General features: G+C 47.5%; 1 protein-coding gene across 1 annotated transcript in view; it reads left to right on the forward strand.

The window, feature by feature from the left end:
* IFT122 (intraflagellar transport 122) overlaps positions 1–16,305 on the forward strand; it is a 70,891-nt gene that overhangs the window by 17,637 nt on the left and 36,949 nt on the right. The window contains exons 7-13 of the mRNA XM_082662880.1: positions 311–457; positions 4,075–4,150; positions 10,421–10,612; positions 10,771–10,909; positions 12,108–12,310; positions 13,244–13,381; positions 14,843–15,007. Coding sequence (XP_082519006.1) covers positions 311–457; positions 4,075–4,150; positions 10,421–10,612; positions 10,771–10,909; positions 12,108–12,310; positions 13,244–13,381; positions 14,843–15,007 — 1,060 coding nt within the window. The remainder of the gene's footprint in view (positions 1–310; positions 458–4,074; positions 4,151–10,420; positions 10,613–10,770; positions 10,910–12,107; positions 12,311–13,243; positions 13,382–14,842; positions 15,008–16,305) is intronic.

The raw sequence follows: 16,305 nt of genomic DNA on the forward strand, positions 1-16,305 counted from the left end.
TGGGAGGAGGTTGAAATGGCGAGCGGGGAATGGAGGCTGACCCCGCAATGCAGGCAAAGCTGAGGGCCGTCGTGGCAGTGCAGACAGAGACTATGGGCACCAAGAAGGTGCTCCCGCCTTCACATCTCACCCTCCACTCCAGGAAGAAATGGGACTCTCAGTTTGGCCCTCTGATTTTTACATCAGGGTCAGGATGAGCCCAGCCATTGCTGCCTCATCAGATTGTTTCAACCAAGGTATCATCCTTGCAACTTTGACTTTCTCTGTGTTCCTTTCCCCTCCCCATGCCCATTGTTGGTTGTTTGAACAGCTGGACAAATGACGGTCAGTACCTGGCTCTGGGGATGTTCAGCGGGGTCATCAGCATACGGAACAGAAACGGGGAGGAGAAGGTGAAGATTGAGCGGCCAGGGGGCTCCCTCTCCCCGCTGTGGTCCATCTGCTGGAGCCCTTCAAGGTGACCGTACAGCTGTGCTCCTCCTAGGACGGAAACTCTGTGGAGAAGGCCTTCTCAGCGGGCTGAGTTCTTTCCCCCGAGGGCTCCATGATTCAGAGGCTTCTCACCCCATTTGACTGATCTGTTTTGGAACCTATTCCATGTGAATGGAATTTTTAAAGAGCCCATCTTGAGTTTTGGAATGAATCCCAGAAATTTAGCTGAGCAGATGAGCTATCTAGACCAGCTCAGTGTGTGTGTGCGTGAGAGAGAGAGGGAGAGAGAGTATGTACGCATGTGACACAGGAGAGCCATTTCCTTAGGAATCGAGAGCTCACCTCTCTGCTGTGGCTTTATTTTGGTCTTTTCCACCTTTCAGTTCTTCCCTCCAAGTCTGAGCAGAAGATGTGCTTTTTCATGAGCCTTTTTTACTTTTTCATGAGCCTATTTTGCTGCCCTTGTCAAAAAAACATCAAAATTAAGTATAAATGTCCCCAAAGCCTATAATTGCACAAACAGTTGGCATCTACCTTCTCTAACCTTACACACGTTTTCCTTACTGTGCTCATGTGACTTTGATGGTGGACTAATAGCTTTACATCCTCTTTGTATAATTCTGTGATATTATTAAACCACCAATATCCCCCACAGAGTCCTCTGAAGGTAAAGAACTTAATGTTTACCAGCCCAATGTCATTTTACAGGTGGTGCCTACTTGATTTAGAAGGTAGTTTAATTTCATTGCTTTTCTTACATCAGATTATTATGCTTCTTCCTGAATCATTTTGTCCAGCCCAGGGCTGTACCATGTATGTCTAATGCCTTCAGAGGCCATTAGCCTACCCCAGAGTTCCTGCTGTTTGATTTTTGTGGCCACAGATGACTTTGTGGCTTCAGGGTACCATTTTTAATTCATGAGAAGCAGCACACCCAGTGTACCTGGTTGCTGTCCTCTTCCGGGCGGGGTTCAGGGGCTCCTTGACAGGTTTTGAAATTAAGCTTTAGTGTAGTTCTAGGCAACGTGATTGTGAACAACCACTTACTGTCTGCAGCCGATGGGAGAGTTTCTGGATGAACAGAGAGAACGAGGATGCCGAGGAAGTCATTGTCAACAGATATTTTCAGGAAATCCCTTCCACTCTGAAGTCAGCAGTGTACAGTAGTCAGGGTAGTGAGGCAGAGGAGGAAGAGCCAGAGGAAGAGGACGACAGTCCCAGGGACGACAACTTGTGAGTGTGTCCCGAGGAGCGAGAACCCTCCTTGGAAGGGTCCAGCCCCCAGCGTAGACCTGCTGGGGCAGGTGCTGCTCCGAAGCTCCTTTCTAAAAGGGACCGGGGGCGGGGGTGTTGCTGGTTAAAGCTCCTCCAGCAAGGGGGACACTCCCTCAAAACTTGTGAGTTATAAAATTCTTCTTTGAGAGACTTGAGGAAATACTGAAAAGTCTAAGGGAGAAAGTTTGACTTTTCTATAAAACCCCATCCCCTGAGGAAACCACTGTTAGCATTTTAGTGTATTTCCTCTCAGGCTTTTAGTGTATTCATATAATGAACCAAATCATATCGTACTTCCTTTTTTTCCAGTTAACATCATAGAGTGCACTTTTTCCGGTAACATTAGCGGTCCTTTGAGAAACATGATTTTTAGTGCCTGCCTCGTGTGCCCTTGGCATGGCCGCCCAGGAGTTCAGTGAACGCTTCTTCTCTTACCGTGCACTTTCTTAGCCTGTTTCCACGCCGCACCTCACCTTGTATTTGCTAGGACACGTATCAGAGAGGAGGCCCCCATCTTACCTGCAGTCCTCACACCAAATCCTCGCTGTCCAGCTGTCCTTCCTTCTCTTCAGTCGAGGTTACCTGTAGGGAAAACACTGCAGGCTGGAGTGCGGGAGCCAGGATATTCTGATTGGGCAAAAGTGATCGAACTTAGGACTTTTCAAACTGTGTTCTGTGGTGCCTGGGGTTCCTTGGAAAAAGAAGGTGGGAGGGGCTTCCCTGGTGGCGCAGTGGTTGAGAGTCCGCCTGCTGACACAGGGGACACGGGTTTGTGCCCCGGTCCGGGAAGATCCCACATGCCGCGAAGCGTCTGGGCCCGTGAGCCATGGCCGCTGAGCCTGCGCGTCCGCAACGGGAGAGGCCACGACAGTGAGAGGCCCGCGTACTGCAAAAAAAAAAAAAAAAAAGAAGGTGGGAGGTGGGGGACAAGGAAGGGAGGAAAGGGTGGGTTTCAGGTCCCTATCTGTGCTTCAGCCAGAGCAGACCCTTTAATTGTTAGCACAAGTGTTTGTTTTGCTAAGGAGTCCCACTGCCAGGGGGAGAAAAGGGGAAAAGAAGGTTGAAAACCACCCATCCAGCTTGTGGGGCTGAACCCGGCCCAGAGCTGTATGTGGTCTCCCCAAGAGGGCTCACTGTAGCCTGGGCCTCTGGATGTGTTTGGATTTCAGTGCCATTCACACAGAGTTCACCTGTGGGTCCGCTCCATCCCTCTCCATCTTTGTCTTTTTTCCCTTAGTTACAGATTAGTGCTATTTTGCCACTCTTGGCTGGGTTTTGCAGATAGGGCTGCACCATGCTTTGCCTGCATATCTCATGGTGCTGCCAGATGACCGCAAGGCCCTGGGCTCAAAAAGCTGGAATTAGTAAAGAAAGAGGAGGCAACATTAGGTGGATTAAGTCCAGGACTCAAGGGCTGGGAATGTCTCTCTCTTGAATCAGATTCCTGAGTAGCCTGATCCCCAGCCTTAGCTGAGGAGGTTTCTCCTGTGCTGGTCCTACAGCCCCAGTTCCTAGACACTGATCCTGATAGGCACTCAGTTTCAAAGACAGTTGTTGGTCTTTTTTTTTTTTTTAATTTGATCCAGTCAACCTTTTCACCTGTGCAAAAACCCCAACTGTGAGAGAACCTAGTTTTAGGTGTTAATTTCCCGCTTGAGGAGAGGCAAGCCAAGTTCCCCTCTGGCCATTAAAAAAATCAGACGATCCATGCCTTCCCAGTGCAGAAGACATATCTCTCCACCATCTCCCCATGTTTTTTTTTTTGCGGTACACGGGCCTCTCACTGTTGTGGCCTCTCCCGTTGCAGAGCACAGGCTCCGGACGCGCAGGCTCAGCGGCCATGGCTCACAGGCCCAGCCGCTCCGCGGCATGTGGGATCTTCCTAGACCGGGGCATGAACCCATGTCCCCTGCATCGGCAGGCGGACTCCCAACCACTGCGCCACCAGGGATGTCCTCCCCATGTTTTATAGTGTGTAAGAGAGAAGCACTCTTGGATCTGCAACCTTGCTGTTTCTTAGCTTTGCTCCTAGGAAACTGAAATGAGAGGTTTCACCTCTTCATTGTGGCAGTGTCTTGGCACCACGAGCACCTGAGTGGTGGGGCATTCAGTGAAATAACAGATACCGGGAGGGCTGAATCTCACCTGGTCCCTTCCCATTGGACTGATTGATGGGTAGGCCCACATTACAACTTTTGGCCTCTGTACTCTTGTCCAACATTTGGCAATCTGACAGCCTGGCCAGGGCTTTCTTTTTCCTGTTGTTTGTTAAACTCTCAGGCTACACTGAGATGTAGATGCTGATGAGGGCTACACTCCTGAGCAGGCCATGGCCCCACGTAACCTTTTTTGTCTTCTGTTGATTAGAGAGGAACATAATGACATCCTGGCTGTAGCTGATTGGGGACAGAAACTTTCCTTCTACCAGCTGAGTGGAAAACAGGTATGTAGCTCTATACAAGCCCGATGGGAGAAACGGTTTCGGTCATGCCTGTTTTAGTGTATTTTCATGTTTGGAGATTGTATTAATAATAATTGTACATTATTTTTGTTAGCTCCTGTTTATTGAGCATTTACTGTGATACCAGCTTCGGTGCTCAGTGCTATGCATACTTTATCTCATTTAATTCTTACAAAACCTTTTGAAGTAGGTACTTTGATCAACTTTTCAGAAATGAGTAGATAATACTTAGAGCAGTGAAATAAATATCACGTCCAAGGTCTCGCACTGCTAGTAAATGATGGCACCTGGGATTGAAACGCAGCTTGGTCTGTAAGGTCTTGGTTCTAGTCATGACCCTACCTTCCTGTATTTGACTTATTCACCTTGTGAACAGTTATGAGCAGCCACTAGGCCAGCCCTTCACCTATTAGGAGCTGCTGACATAGCGCTGTGTAAGTCATTGCCTCTGCTCTGCGAGAGGTCACAGGCTGGTGGGGATAGCCAGCAGTCCCCGTGCAGTGTGATCCATGGCATGAGAGAGAATTGTACAGATAGATAGCTATAGGGACACAAAAAAAGATGGCAGCACTGCTTGGTGGAGACCGGAGATTTTGTAGAGGTGAGCTTTGAGCAGGACAAGCAGGAGCTCGCTAGGCAGAGGGCAATGGGAATGGCGTTTCAGGCAGAGGAAATAGCATCTGCAAAGGCAGGGAAGAATGAAAATATGTGACAGTTCAGGCGACAGTGATTTGTTTAGGGTGACTGGATCCCCAGACTTGTGGACAAAGATGGAGCTAGAAAGGAAGATGGGGACATGACTGTAAAGGACCTGACTAGTGAGAATAAGGAGTTTGAACATCATCTACTGTAAGTATTCAGGAGCCATAGATCCAGGGAGGGAGTGACGTGGTCAGATTCCCATTTCAGAAGATTTCCTTGTTTCTGTGGAGGGTGGATTAAGGTAGACAGAGCCTGGTAGTAGGAAAATCTGTTAGTAGGCAGAAGACACTGAGGATTAGAGCGAAGGTAGTGGGGGTGGCTTGAACCGCATACAAGCAGGTGAGAATTACAGCCTGTTCAAGGGAGCCTTTGTTTAACAACATCCTTACTCCTCAAAAAATGTCGTGCTAGAAGGGAAGGGTATCAGCTATGTGTAGCCTACCTTTGGGGCCGTTTCTTCTACCTCATCTTACTGTTGGTCATTTCTTTTATAATTAAGTAAAGAAAAAATAAGGAGTGTTTTCTCAGTTTCCCATGGCTGATTTCCCCAAACCCTCATTTTTATCATCTTGCATCTAGCCCTGGCCCTATCTATTCTTCCACTTAATGTGTGTACATCATCATTCAACAAATATTTATTGCGTATCTACTGTGTAGTGGACATCGGGTGTGGGTATTGGAAGTTCATGGGAACAAAAATCCACACTACACAGGGAAGGAATGGGGTCTCGTTGCTATAGTGACCACAAAGAAGAGCTCAACGTGGGGGCCAGGCCATGGGAGATATCTTGCATGTATGCAGCTCCAGAGCTCATGTTGTGGCCCTGAGTTTTTGAATGATAAGCAACCTCATTCTGCTGAGATAACTTGTTTGGGACAGTAAAATTGTTTCCTCAGTGGCTAAATGTCTTCTAAATCTGGGAAGATTTAGAATTAAATATACAGTGATGAAGTAGATCAAATCTATACTTTTGTGTTAGGCTTAGGTATAATGTGTACTTTTGGCATTTTAAGTGTTTGTAATGTTTAAGGGGATCTGGCTTAATAATGACAATAGCTAACATTTATTGAGTTTCAGGCATTGTATAAACTCTTTATAACGTTAATTCTTTTAATCTTTATAACAACTCTATGAGGTAGATACTATTATCACCGCTTTACATCTAAGAAAATTGAGGCACAGAGAGGTTCAGTAATTACCCAAAGACACACAGTTTAGTTAATGGTCAAGCCTGGATTGGAACCCAGGCAGACTGGTACTAGAATCCCTATTAGAATCTCTATCAGATTTGTCTTATGATGACCATTTAAAAGACATAATCTAGTAATCAATTTTATTCTTCCAGGTTTTTTTTGACCATGCTGCACAGCTTGCAGGATCTTAGTTCCCCGAGCAGGGATTGAACTCAGGCCCATGGCAGTGGAAGCGAACTCCCTTATTCTTCCAATTTTAAATTGAAAGATAAAAGAAATTTTTATTAAGTACCTAAGCAATATTGGAATGTTAAAGAGATTTATTATATTTTCTGGCTTGGGGTTGTGGGGGAGGTCACTGAGCTTCTTGATTCTGTACATCAATGTCTTTATTATTTCACCAAATATAGAAAATTTTTTGGTTATTATTTCTTCAAATAACTTTTCTTCCCCATTCTCTCCTGTCCTTCTGGGACTCCAGTTATACATGTTAGACCTTTTGATATTGTTCTCCAGGTCATGGAGGCCCTGTTCATTTTTTAAATCTTTTTTTTCCCCTCTGATCTTGAGATTGGAGGATTTCTGTTTCTCAGTCTTCAACTTCACTGACTCTTCTGTCATCTGTAATATTTCTCTTAAGCCCATCCAGTGAATTTTTGTTTCAGTTATTGTATTTTTCAGCTCTAGAATTTCTATTTAGCTCTTCTTTCATATTTGTTCATTCATTACAAGTATATTTTCCTTTATATTCTTGACCATAGTTATAATGGCTTTTTTTTTCTTTTTTTTGGCTGTGCCACATGATATGCGGGATATTTGTTCCCTTACCAGGGATCGAACCCGTGCCTCCAACTGCAGTGGAAGCTCGGAGCCCTAACCACTGGACCGCCAGGGAATTCCCTAAAATAGCTATTTTTATTTTTATTTATTTATTTATTTATTTATTTTTTTGCGGTACGCAGGCCTCTCACTGTTGTGGCCTCTCCCGTTGCGGAGCACAGGCTCCGGACGCGCAGGCTCAGTGGCCATGGCTCACAGGCCCAGCCGCTCCGCGGCATGTGGGATCTTCTTGGACCGGGGCACGAACCCATGTCCCCTGCATCGGCAGGCGGACTCTCAACCACTGCGCCACCAGGGAAGCCCTAAAATAGCTATTTTTAAATTCTCATCTGCTAATTCTAAATTCTGAATCATCTTGGGGTCAGTCTCTATTGGTTGTCTTTTTCTCTTGAATATGGTTCACACTTTTCTGCTTTTTGGAATTTTGGGTTATATTCTGAACATTGTGAATGATACAGCATAGGGAACATCTGTCATGTTCCTCTTAAGATTATTGTGTAGTTTGTTTTTTTTCTTTTCCTTAAGCAGGTAGTTAACTTTGCTGGACTCAGCATTTAAATTGTACCTTTCCTGTGTGGGCAGCAGCTGGAGTGTCTCTTCAGCCTTTGCTAGGCTGCTTGGCATCTGCCCCACATGTGGCGTGTGTAGTTCAAGGGGCTCCAGATATTCAGCAGTGTATGTGCAGGATTGGGGCTCCCCCTCTGCATCTGTCTCTTTTCTGGGATTTCCTGCCTCAATTGCAAGCTGCTGTGGTCGCTCCAAGTTCTGTGCTCATCCATCAGGTCACTGACAGTGCCTGCCCTCAGGCAAAAAGCCATTAAAAAAATGAGAAACTCACCTAATGCCATTCCCTTCTTCCAGATGCATTTGTGTCTTACGTCTCTTTCTGCTTCTGGTTGCTCTCCACTGCCTCCAGGTGGTTGTAGTTTGTAGCTGGTCCAGAGTTTACAGTTGTTACCTGTAGGAGAGTTGGTCCAGTGGCAACTAGTGAGCATTACCAGAAGCTGCACGCCTTCCGTGCCATGACTCATGCGATTTTTTAGTTTTCTCATTAGAGCTACTATCATTATGTAAGTACGAGGGGAACTTTTGATTATTAGGCATTTGAAATTCTTAAAAAGGAAAATTGAATATATTAAGTTAATAATCGCAGTTTAAATTAGGTTAAGGAAATTAACTAAGTTGTAAATGAGACTAAGGGATTTTATGGTCTGTTCAAAATTGAATTCCGTAAAGTTTAATGAAAGACTCCTTTTCAGTTGGTTGCTTATTTTTTAAATTTATTTATTTTTATTTTTGGCTGCGTTGGGTCTTTGTTGCTGGGCGCGGGCTTTTGTCTAGTTGCGGCGAGCGGGGGCTATTCTTCGTTGTGGTGCGTGGGCTTCTCATTGTGGTGGCTTCCCCCGTTGCAGAGCACGGGCTCCAGGCATGCAGGCTTCAGTAGTTGTGGCACGTGGGCACAGCAGTTGTGGCTCGCAGGCTCCAGAGCGCAGGCTCAGCAGTTGTGGCACACGGGCTTAGCTGCTCCGCGGCATGTGGGATCCTCCCGGAGCAGGGCTCGAATCCGTGTCCCCAGCATTGGCAGGCGGATTCCTAACCACTGCGCCACCAGGGAAGCCCTGGTTGCTTATTTTTACTAGGTTTATAAATAGGAAAATATTTGTAAGTTGAACAAAACTTAAGGAGAAACAAGGATTTTAGAGTTATTTCTATAGTAAAGTGATTATTAGTTTAATAATGATAATAAAAAATAGTCTTTTGTCACAGAAGTCACACTCAGGGGCAGCAGAGGACCCGGGTGACAGTGAGGAGCGTGGACTTTAGTGGGGAGACATCAGGTTAAATGTGCAATTACAGAGCAGTGAGAGAAGTGCTGTGGGAGAGGCCAGCACAGGGAGATGGGTCTTAATTAGGCCTTGGATGGGCAGGGAGACTGGGGGATGCTTCCTGGAGGAGATGACACCTGGCAGAGAAGAAGAGGGAAAGGGCACTCTTGGCCAGGGCTGGGGTGGTGTGGAGAATGGCACGTATGTCATGTCATCATGGAGGATTGAAAGAGCATGGGCCACTCAGGAAACTAGAAAAAATTCATTTTGGCTGAGAGAAGGATCTTGGGAACAGAGCTCAGGAGCTTGACCTTCATTCTGAAAGCAGAGGGGGCGCCATCAGAAGTGAAAAAATAGTGCACAGAGTGGGAGAGAAGTTTTACAAATTGCTTATCTGATAAGGGACTTGCATCTAGAATATGTAAAAACTCCTACAACTCAATAATAAGACAACCTAATTAAAAAATGGGAAAGGGATCTGAATAGACGTTTCTTCAAGCAGGATATACTTGTGGCCAGTAAGCACATGAAAAGATGTTCAACATCATTAGGTACCAGGGAAATGCAAGTCAAATTCACAATGAGACACCAGTTCACACCCAGTAGGATGGAGAAATTGGAACCCTTATATACTACTGATATGAATGTAAAATGGTACAGCCAGCCACTTTTAAAAAGTCTGGTAGTTCCTAAAATGTTAAACATGAAGTTACTGTATGACCCAGCAATTCTACTCCTAGGTATGTGTATCTAAGAAAGATGAAAACATATGTCTACACAAAAAATTTGTACACAAATATTTGTATCAGCATTATTCATAATAGCCAAAAATAGGGAGAACCCAAATGTCCATCAACTGATGAATGGATAAATAAAATGGGGAATATCCATACAATGGAATATTATCCAGCAATGGAAAGGGATGAAGTACTGATACATTCTACAGCAAGGGTGAACCAGTCATGAAAGGTCCCATATTTTATGATTCCATTTATATGAAATGTCCAAAATAGGCAAATCTATAGACACGAAGTAGATTAGTGGTTGCCTGGGCGTGGAAAGAGGAGGGAATGGGGATTGACTGCTAACAGGTACAGGGTTTCTTTCTGGGGTGTTGGAAATGTTCCAAAATTAGTGATGATGGTTGCACAACTCCAAATATATTAAAAGCCGATGAATTGTACACTTTAAGTGGGTGAATTGTATGGTATGTGAAATTCCTCAATAAGGTTGTTATAAAGAGAAGTTAGTTTTTAGAAAATTGAATGGACTTAGTCTTGTGAAATACAAAAAAAGAAAGGAAAGAAGGGAGGGAGGGAGGAAAGAAAAGGAAGAAGAAAAGAAGCTGAGGGGAGTCCTGAACCCTAGTAAAGGCTATGTGCGGAGGAAGGCCTATGGGAGAAAGACCATCTCGGGTGCAGGTTGGCTGAGGAGCTAAGACACACCCCTGGAGCAGCTGGGTGGGACTGGGGAAGACACTGGAGGATTTGGCTGTGAGGAGGGGAGAGGTAGGGTGCTCCAGAGGACTGGCCTGCGTTCATGATGGAATCAGTCACACGTGGGAGAATGCTGGCCAGCTCTCCCCAATCTTCCCAGCTCCCTCTAAAAGTTGGAGGGAAAAGCCCTTGATTGTGTTGTGATTATTATGAATTCAGAAGTAGCTTTCCCTGGGTGTGTTCTCTTTCCTCAGATTGGGAAGGATCGGTCACTGAACTTTGATCCCTGCTGCCTCAGCTACTTTACTAAAGGGGAGTACATTTTGCTGGGGGGGTCAGACAAGCAAGTATCCCTTTTCACCAAGGATGGAGTGCGCCTCGGGACTGTTGGGGAGCAGAACTCCTGGGTGTGGACGTGTAAAGTGAAACCCGATTCCAACTATGTGGTAAGAAGGGGGAGTTCATTTGATGGGCCATCGCCAGAGTAGTCACTGAACATCAGCCATGTTTAGCCAGTCAGATCATTGACGCTCGTTCCTGACAAGCGGGAGGGTCGACGCTTTCTCCACAGAGAGCTGGGAATTGACACTGTCTTTCTCTGCAGGTGGTAGGCTGCCAGGATGGCACCATTTCCTTCTACCAGCTTATTTTCAGCACAGTCCACGGACTCTACAAGGACCGATATGCCTACAGGGATAGCATGACTGATGTCATCGTGCAGCACCTGATCACCGAGCAGAAAGGTAAAAGGCAGGTATGGCCCCTCTGGCCTCCAGGCACTGGGAAGAGGGGCAGGTTGAGAGGGCTCCTGACAGGGCAAATGAAATGGTAGGAAATGTTTCTCCTTGGTCTTTTGGAAACACACTGGACCACCAGCTCTTGCTTTTTTTTTGTGGTGGGGTGTGGAGAGGATGTAGATGTCTTTGAAAGCAGTAAACCCTCTCTCCAAAACAAAAAAAAAAGAAAAAAGCACAGACTCAGAAAATTTCGCAGGTAATACTGAAGGGAACGTGGGCTCCCTGGCTAAGGAGGGTAACATATCATAAGTTAGAGCTGGGGGTTGGGGCTGACCTGCATGGGTCTCTGTGGACCTGTATCCTCTCTGGTCACAGTCCCTTCGGGGGTGCTGCTCTGTCAGCTCCGTGTCCACTTGCCTCCTGGCGGGTCCTTCTCCCAGAGATAAGCCCGCAGTGGGTTGCACAGGCTTGGTCAGAAGATCAGGGTTCCAGGCCTAGTGTAGTCAGTCTCCTCCTCTGTCCACCCAAGTGGCCATGCTGGTTAAATGCACTGACTTCAAGTGCATTCGTATCCAGATGTGCTGGCCACAGCACACTGCTGGGGGCCTGTGGGTAGGGATCCAGGTCAAGGCTTGTCCTGCAGATTCAGGTGGCATCCTCTGGTCCTCATCTGGGAGCAGCACCTCTGGTTGAAGATTCCAGCTATGATGGTGAGGGTGTAGCTACTTGGGTAGCTCCCCGGTTTCCTTCCTGAGGACATTTTCTCCACCTGGTCTGTAGCAAGAGTGTGAGACCCTAGTGTGTACCAGAAACTACCTTTGGTTCCCTGTTGTCAAGGGTCGGGGGTGGGAAGTGGCCAGAGGTGTAGGCCGTTACCCAGACGGGCTCCCGATCATCAGGGGCCATTAGTGCCATGCAGAGGAATTAGATTTATATTCAGCAAGTGATGGTAGCACAAAGAATTTTACTTTCCATAGCCAGTTGTAAGCTTTGGACCACAAACATTGTATACAATTTTGGATCTCAGTTTAGTAGAGCTGATTGTGCATATTAGACACTCTGTAAAGATACTTTGATGAGAGTGTCTCCTTTAATTGCCAATAGCAGTAACTAAATGGTGGCTTTTAATTTCTCTGCCTTCTACCTTACTTAACAGCCTCTTGGTAGAGCTGGGTTTTTGTTTGTTTGTTTTTCTCTTTGACAGTTCGGATTAAATGCAAAGAGCTTGTCAAGAAAATTGCCATCTACAAAAATCGATTAGCTGTCCAGCTGCCCGAGAAAATCCTCATCCACGAGCTGTATTCAGATGACTCGTTGGACATGCGGTACCGGATGAAGGAGAAGATTGTTAGGAAGTTCGAATGTAACCTCCTGGTGGTGTGTGCCGACCACATCATCCTCTGCCAGGTGGGCAGCGGTGGCTGGGAGGGTGGGCCGCATCCACTTCATGCTTCCTCCAAGAGTGGGGTACCCAACTCACAGCTTTAAAATTGGTCACTAGGAAGCAAGTCCCTTTCCATCAAGCTCAGTGGCTATTCATTGCTTTCATTTTATTGGCATCTAGATGAGTCACACTCTACCAGAAAGTCATGAGCCATAAACTGGAAAATACTTTTTTGTATTGCAAAGCACTTTGTTAAACTGCGGTTGTATATATATTTTAATGGCTTAAAGCATACCCTGATATCCCACAAAAGGAAGATCAATATTTTTTGGTAAACATATACACCTAAAAATTTGTGATAACTTTCAGTTAAACAACAAAAAATATTATATCAACTCACAGTTGTAAAGGAAATTTTACTTCTGAGAACTTTTTTCACAGAAAAACATTTCTCAACTTAGAGCTTCCTAGAAATGTCTAGGTCAACGCCAGGCGGGTTTGGAAAGACTTTAAGAGAAGGCCAGCCCAGCATCTTTCTTGGAAGTAGAGGTGGATTTGGTTTCAAGAAACTAGGCCTGTTGGAAGTGATAAAGTGGAAGAAATCCTTTAGGAATCACTGGATGTAAAATACTATTAAAATCTCTCTAAAAATCTAGAACTTCAGGCAGTTTAGGGGTACCACAGGTTATAGGATAGATGTGGCAAAAAGCTGTGCTTTTGGTTGCTGCCTCTGGCTGTGGCCGCCTGGAGGTCTGCTCAAGAACTGAGGCTGAGCTGGGCTTCGTGGGGAAAACTTGTGTGCAGGGGTAGTGGTGCCAGGCAGGGGGTCTAGATGGGGTTCAGTAGGTACTGAGCGTGTAGGTGTTTTTCATCCCTTTGGTGCAGGCAGACCTCCTTGGGAGGGCTGGGCATGCTTATTCTGTTGAATATCACGCAGAGCTGCACTTGCTTTCTAGGAGAAGCGGCTGCAGTGCCTGTCCTTCAGCGGCGTGAAGGAGCGGGAGTGGCAGATGGAGTCTCTCATTCGCTACATCAAGGTGATCGGCGGCCCCCCAGGAAGGGAGGGTCTGTTAGTCGGCCTGAAGAACGGACAGGTGAGTGCTCCCTCACGTCTCCCATCAGGCTGCTTATCTGCAGGCAGACACTGGCGACCAAACTGGTTGTGACCCTGAGGTGGGTTCCCCGGGGCAGGAGCAGGGCTCCCCTGCCTCACCCCACCCCCCGCCCCAGGCACATTGGAGGGCATCCCAGAGTTCCATTTTATGAGGACAGCTTCAGGCCAAAGATGCTCCGACTCATAGCCTGCCGAGTTCTGACAGAGTCGGCCCTGCAGCCTCTGGGCTGCTGTAGAGTGGGTTAGTGGATCTAAGGTCACCCAGAAAGTGGGAGACTTGTTAGAGATTCAGTTTCAGTGCCTTGCTAGAGAGGAAGGCAGAGCTCGTTCCTTAGGTCAGGTCCCGGTTAGAGCAATGAATGGATCAAGGCATGTGTTCTAGCTTGTATCCCAGAGGGTACTAGTCCTCACGCTGTTACTCGATGTTTAAGACAAATGGACCCTTTGCTCAAATAGATGTGGAAAATCTAGGTTACAAAATGTTAAGCAGATACGTGTGTGTGTGTGTGTGTGTGTGTGTGTGTGTGTGTGTGTGTGTGTGTGTGTTGTGTGTGTGTGTGTGTGTGTGTGTGTGTGTTCTTTGCTCAGAAGAAGAAAGTTCTAAGTGGGTTACATGGAAATTTGAAAGGAAAAATATAACTGCTTTAGCCTGAGAGTCAAGCTGTCTAGCAGATGGCTTGTGGCTGAGCCTTGTCAGGCCTTTCCTGGGGACGGAAGTCATGGAAGTTGAGATTGGCAGGGGCCACAGTGTAGCAACACCACAGGGAAGGAAAGCCAGCTTCCTTCTCTCTGTCAGCTGTCACTTCCAGTGCGAGGCTGGAGAGCATGGGCTTTGTGGGCAGGTGGACCTGGGGTCATGTTCGTCTGTAGCTACTCACTAGCTGTGTGACCCTAGGCAAATCACTTCACCTCTCTGGGGCTCAGGTTTTACAAATGAAGAGAATACCACATGTTTCACAGGGCTGTCAAAAATGGTCAATAACTGATAGCTATGTACATCATCAACTCCATCATCAAAATTCTCATCATCCCCACCACCAGCATCATCATCGTCATCTTGCTGTGGCTACACCAGATGTCTTGTTAGTGTTTACAGGCGCCTCTTCCCGTAGTAGTTTGTGACTCAGCTCTCGTTAGATGCTGTCTCCTAACCTGCAGTTTGGGTAATGTTGTTAATAGTCCCCAGTCAAGCAGACACTCAAGTGAGTTGGTTGTGTCTTGGGGACTGTCATTACCTTGGCGACCTCTGATGGACCACACTCCCGGTCTCCTATGGAGAAAGCCCCGTTCTCTTTCTTCTGATGGGTCCTTTTCTCCACACAGAGCCTCTGGTGAAGTTAGTGGGAGTTATTCTTGTACAGCACACGGTTCCAACGGCCTGGCGGTGCTCCAGGGTGTTGTTGCCTTGGGGACTCACAGTTTTCCTCTGAAATTTTGCCAGATCCTGAAGATCTTTGTGGACAGTCTCTTTGCCATCGTCCTGCTAAAGCAGGCCACAGCCGTGCGCTGCCTGGACATGAGCGCCTCCCGCAACAAGTTGGCCGTGGTGGATGAAAACGACACATGCCTGGTGTATGACATCCACACCAAGGAGTTGCTATTTCAGGTGACCCCCAAGAGTGCCCAGGACGAGGTCCTTGCCTAGAGACCCTCCCCTGGCTTCCCAGTCCCTGCAGGAAGGGCTCACACTCTGGCTCCCAGGCGGGCCTCCGGGGAGAGCAGTGAGGTGTAGCGTGTGGGGACCACACGGCAGCACAGAGTCCAAGAGGCCGGGCCCAGCCTGCACCTTGCACGCGAGCGGCGGGAGCTGGGCGAGCCTCGTGGACTTTGGTTTCCTCACAGGTAAGGTGGGCAAGTTACACCTTTCTTATGAGGTTACTGTGAGCAGTAAATGAATAATAATCAGTCTAAGTGGGGCTCATAGGTGGGCTCTCAGTAGGTGGGTTAATGTGAAGATGATTCTTTTGAAGAAGTCTGCTGCTCACCGGCTGGAGGCCTGCCTGTGTCTGCGAGTGCCCTGAGACACGGTCAGGAAACAGGACCGGTTTTGTCATCTGAAAGAAGGGAAGGGATGGGGGCAGCCCTTCCTCTGCTGTTTCCCAAGGATACTGTAAGAGCCAACAGGAGGTGGAGTGTGCGGGGGACAGTAGTTGCTTACACACTGCTTGGTCCTGTGGCTGGAGGAGGGGTGTCCCCGGAGAAGAGCCGCCCACAGGCTCCGTGCCCAGCGTCCGCTGGCTTTCTGCTGGACTCGGTGCTGCTCTTTGCCTCTTTAGGGCTTTGTAAACGGTCAGGGCCATTTGCCTGAGGCGGGTCCGCCTAGAGCTAAAGCCTCCCCTGACTGGCTTCCTCAGCCACTGCAGGTGTCCCTGTGTCATGGCAGATTGAGGACCCTTTATCAGGGCTCCTCCTTGTCCTCGGCAGCAGAATCAGCACAGCAGGGGGGGCGGCCTCAGTCATTTGGAAGGGGACACCTGGCTACCACTAGCCCAAGGCGACTCCCCCATAGCAACTCGCCCCCATCACCGGGAGGCAGAGTGGTTTCGAGGAAAGAAAAGAGCACAGGCTGTGCCTTCAGACAGACCTGCCTCCAGTCCCGCCTTCATCACTTACTGTGTGATCTCAAGCAAGTTAGTGAACCTCTCTGAGCCTCAATTTCTCCTTACGTCTAACATGCAACTAGTACTTGCCCCCTCACAGAATTGCTGCTGAGCTCAATAAGGTACCGTAGAACCTAGCTCAGTGCCTGGCACAGAATAGGGCCCTCGGTGTTACGTCTCTTCTCTCCAGACTGAACACCCACCCCCTGGAGGTAGGTTAGCAGGCCCCCAGTTGTGAATCTGCGCCTGAGCCTTGAAGGAGTGGAAGGGTGTGTGTCCTTCCCAGTCCCCACTTGAGGATTCT

This window comes from Grampus griseus (genome assembly GCF_964374135.1).
Source record: "Grampus griseus genome assembly, chromosome: 10".
Lineage (NCBI taxonomy): Eukaryota > Metazoa > Chordata > Mammalia > Artiodactyla > Delphinidae > Grampus > Grampus griseus.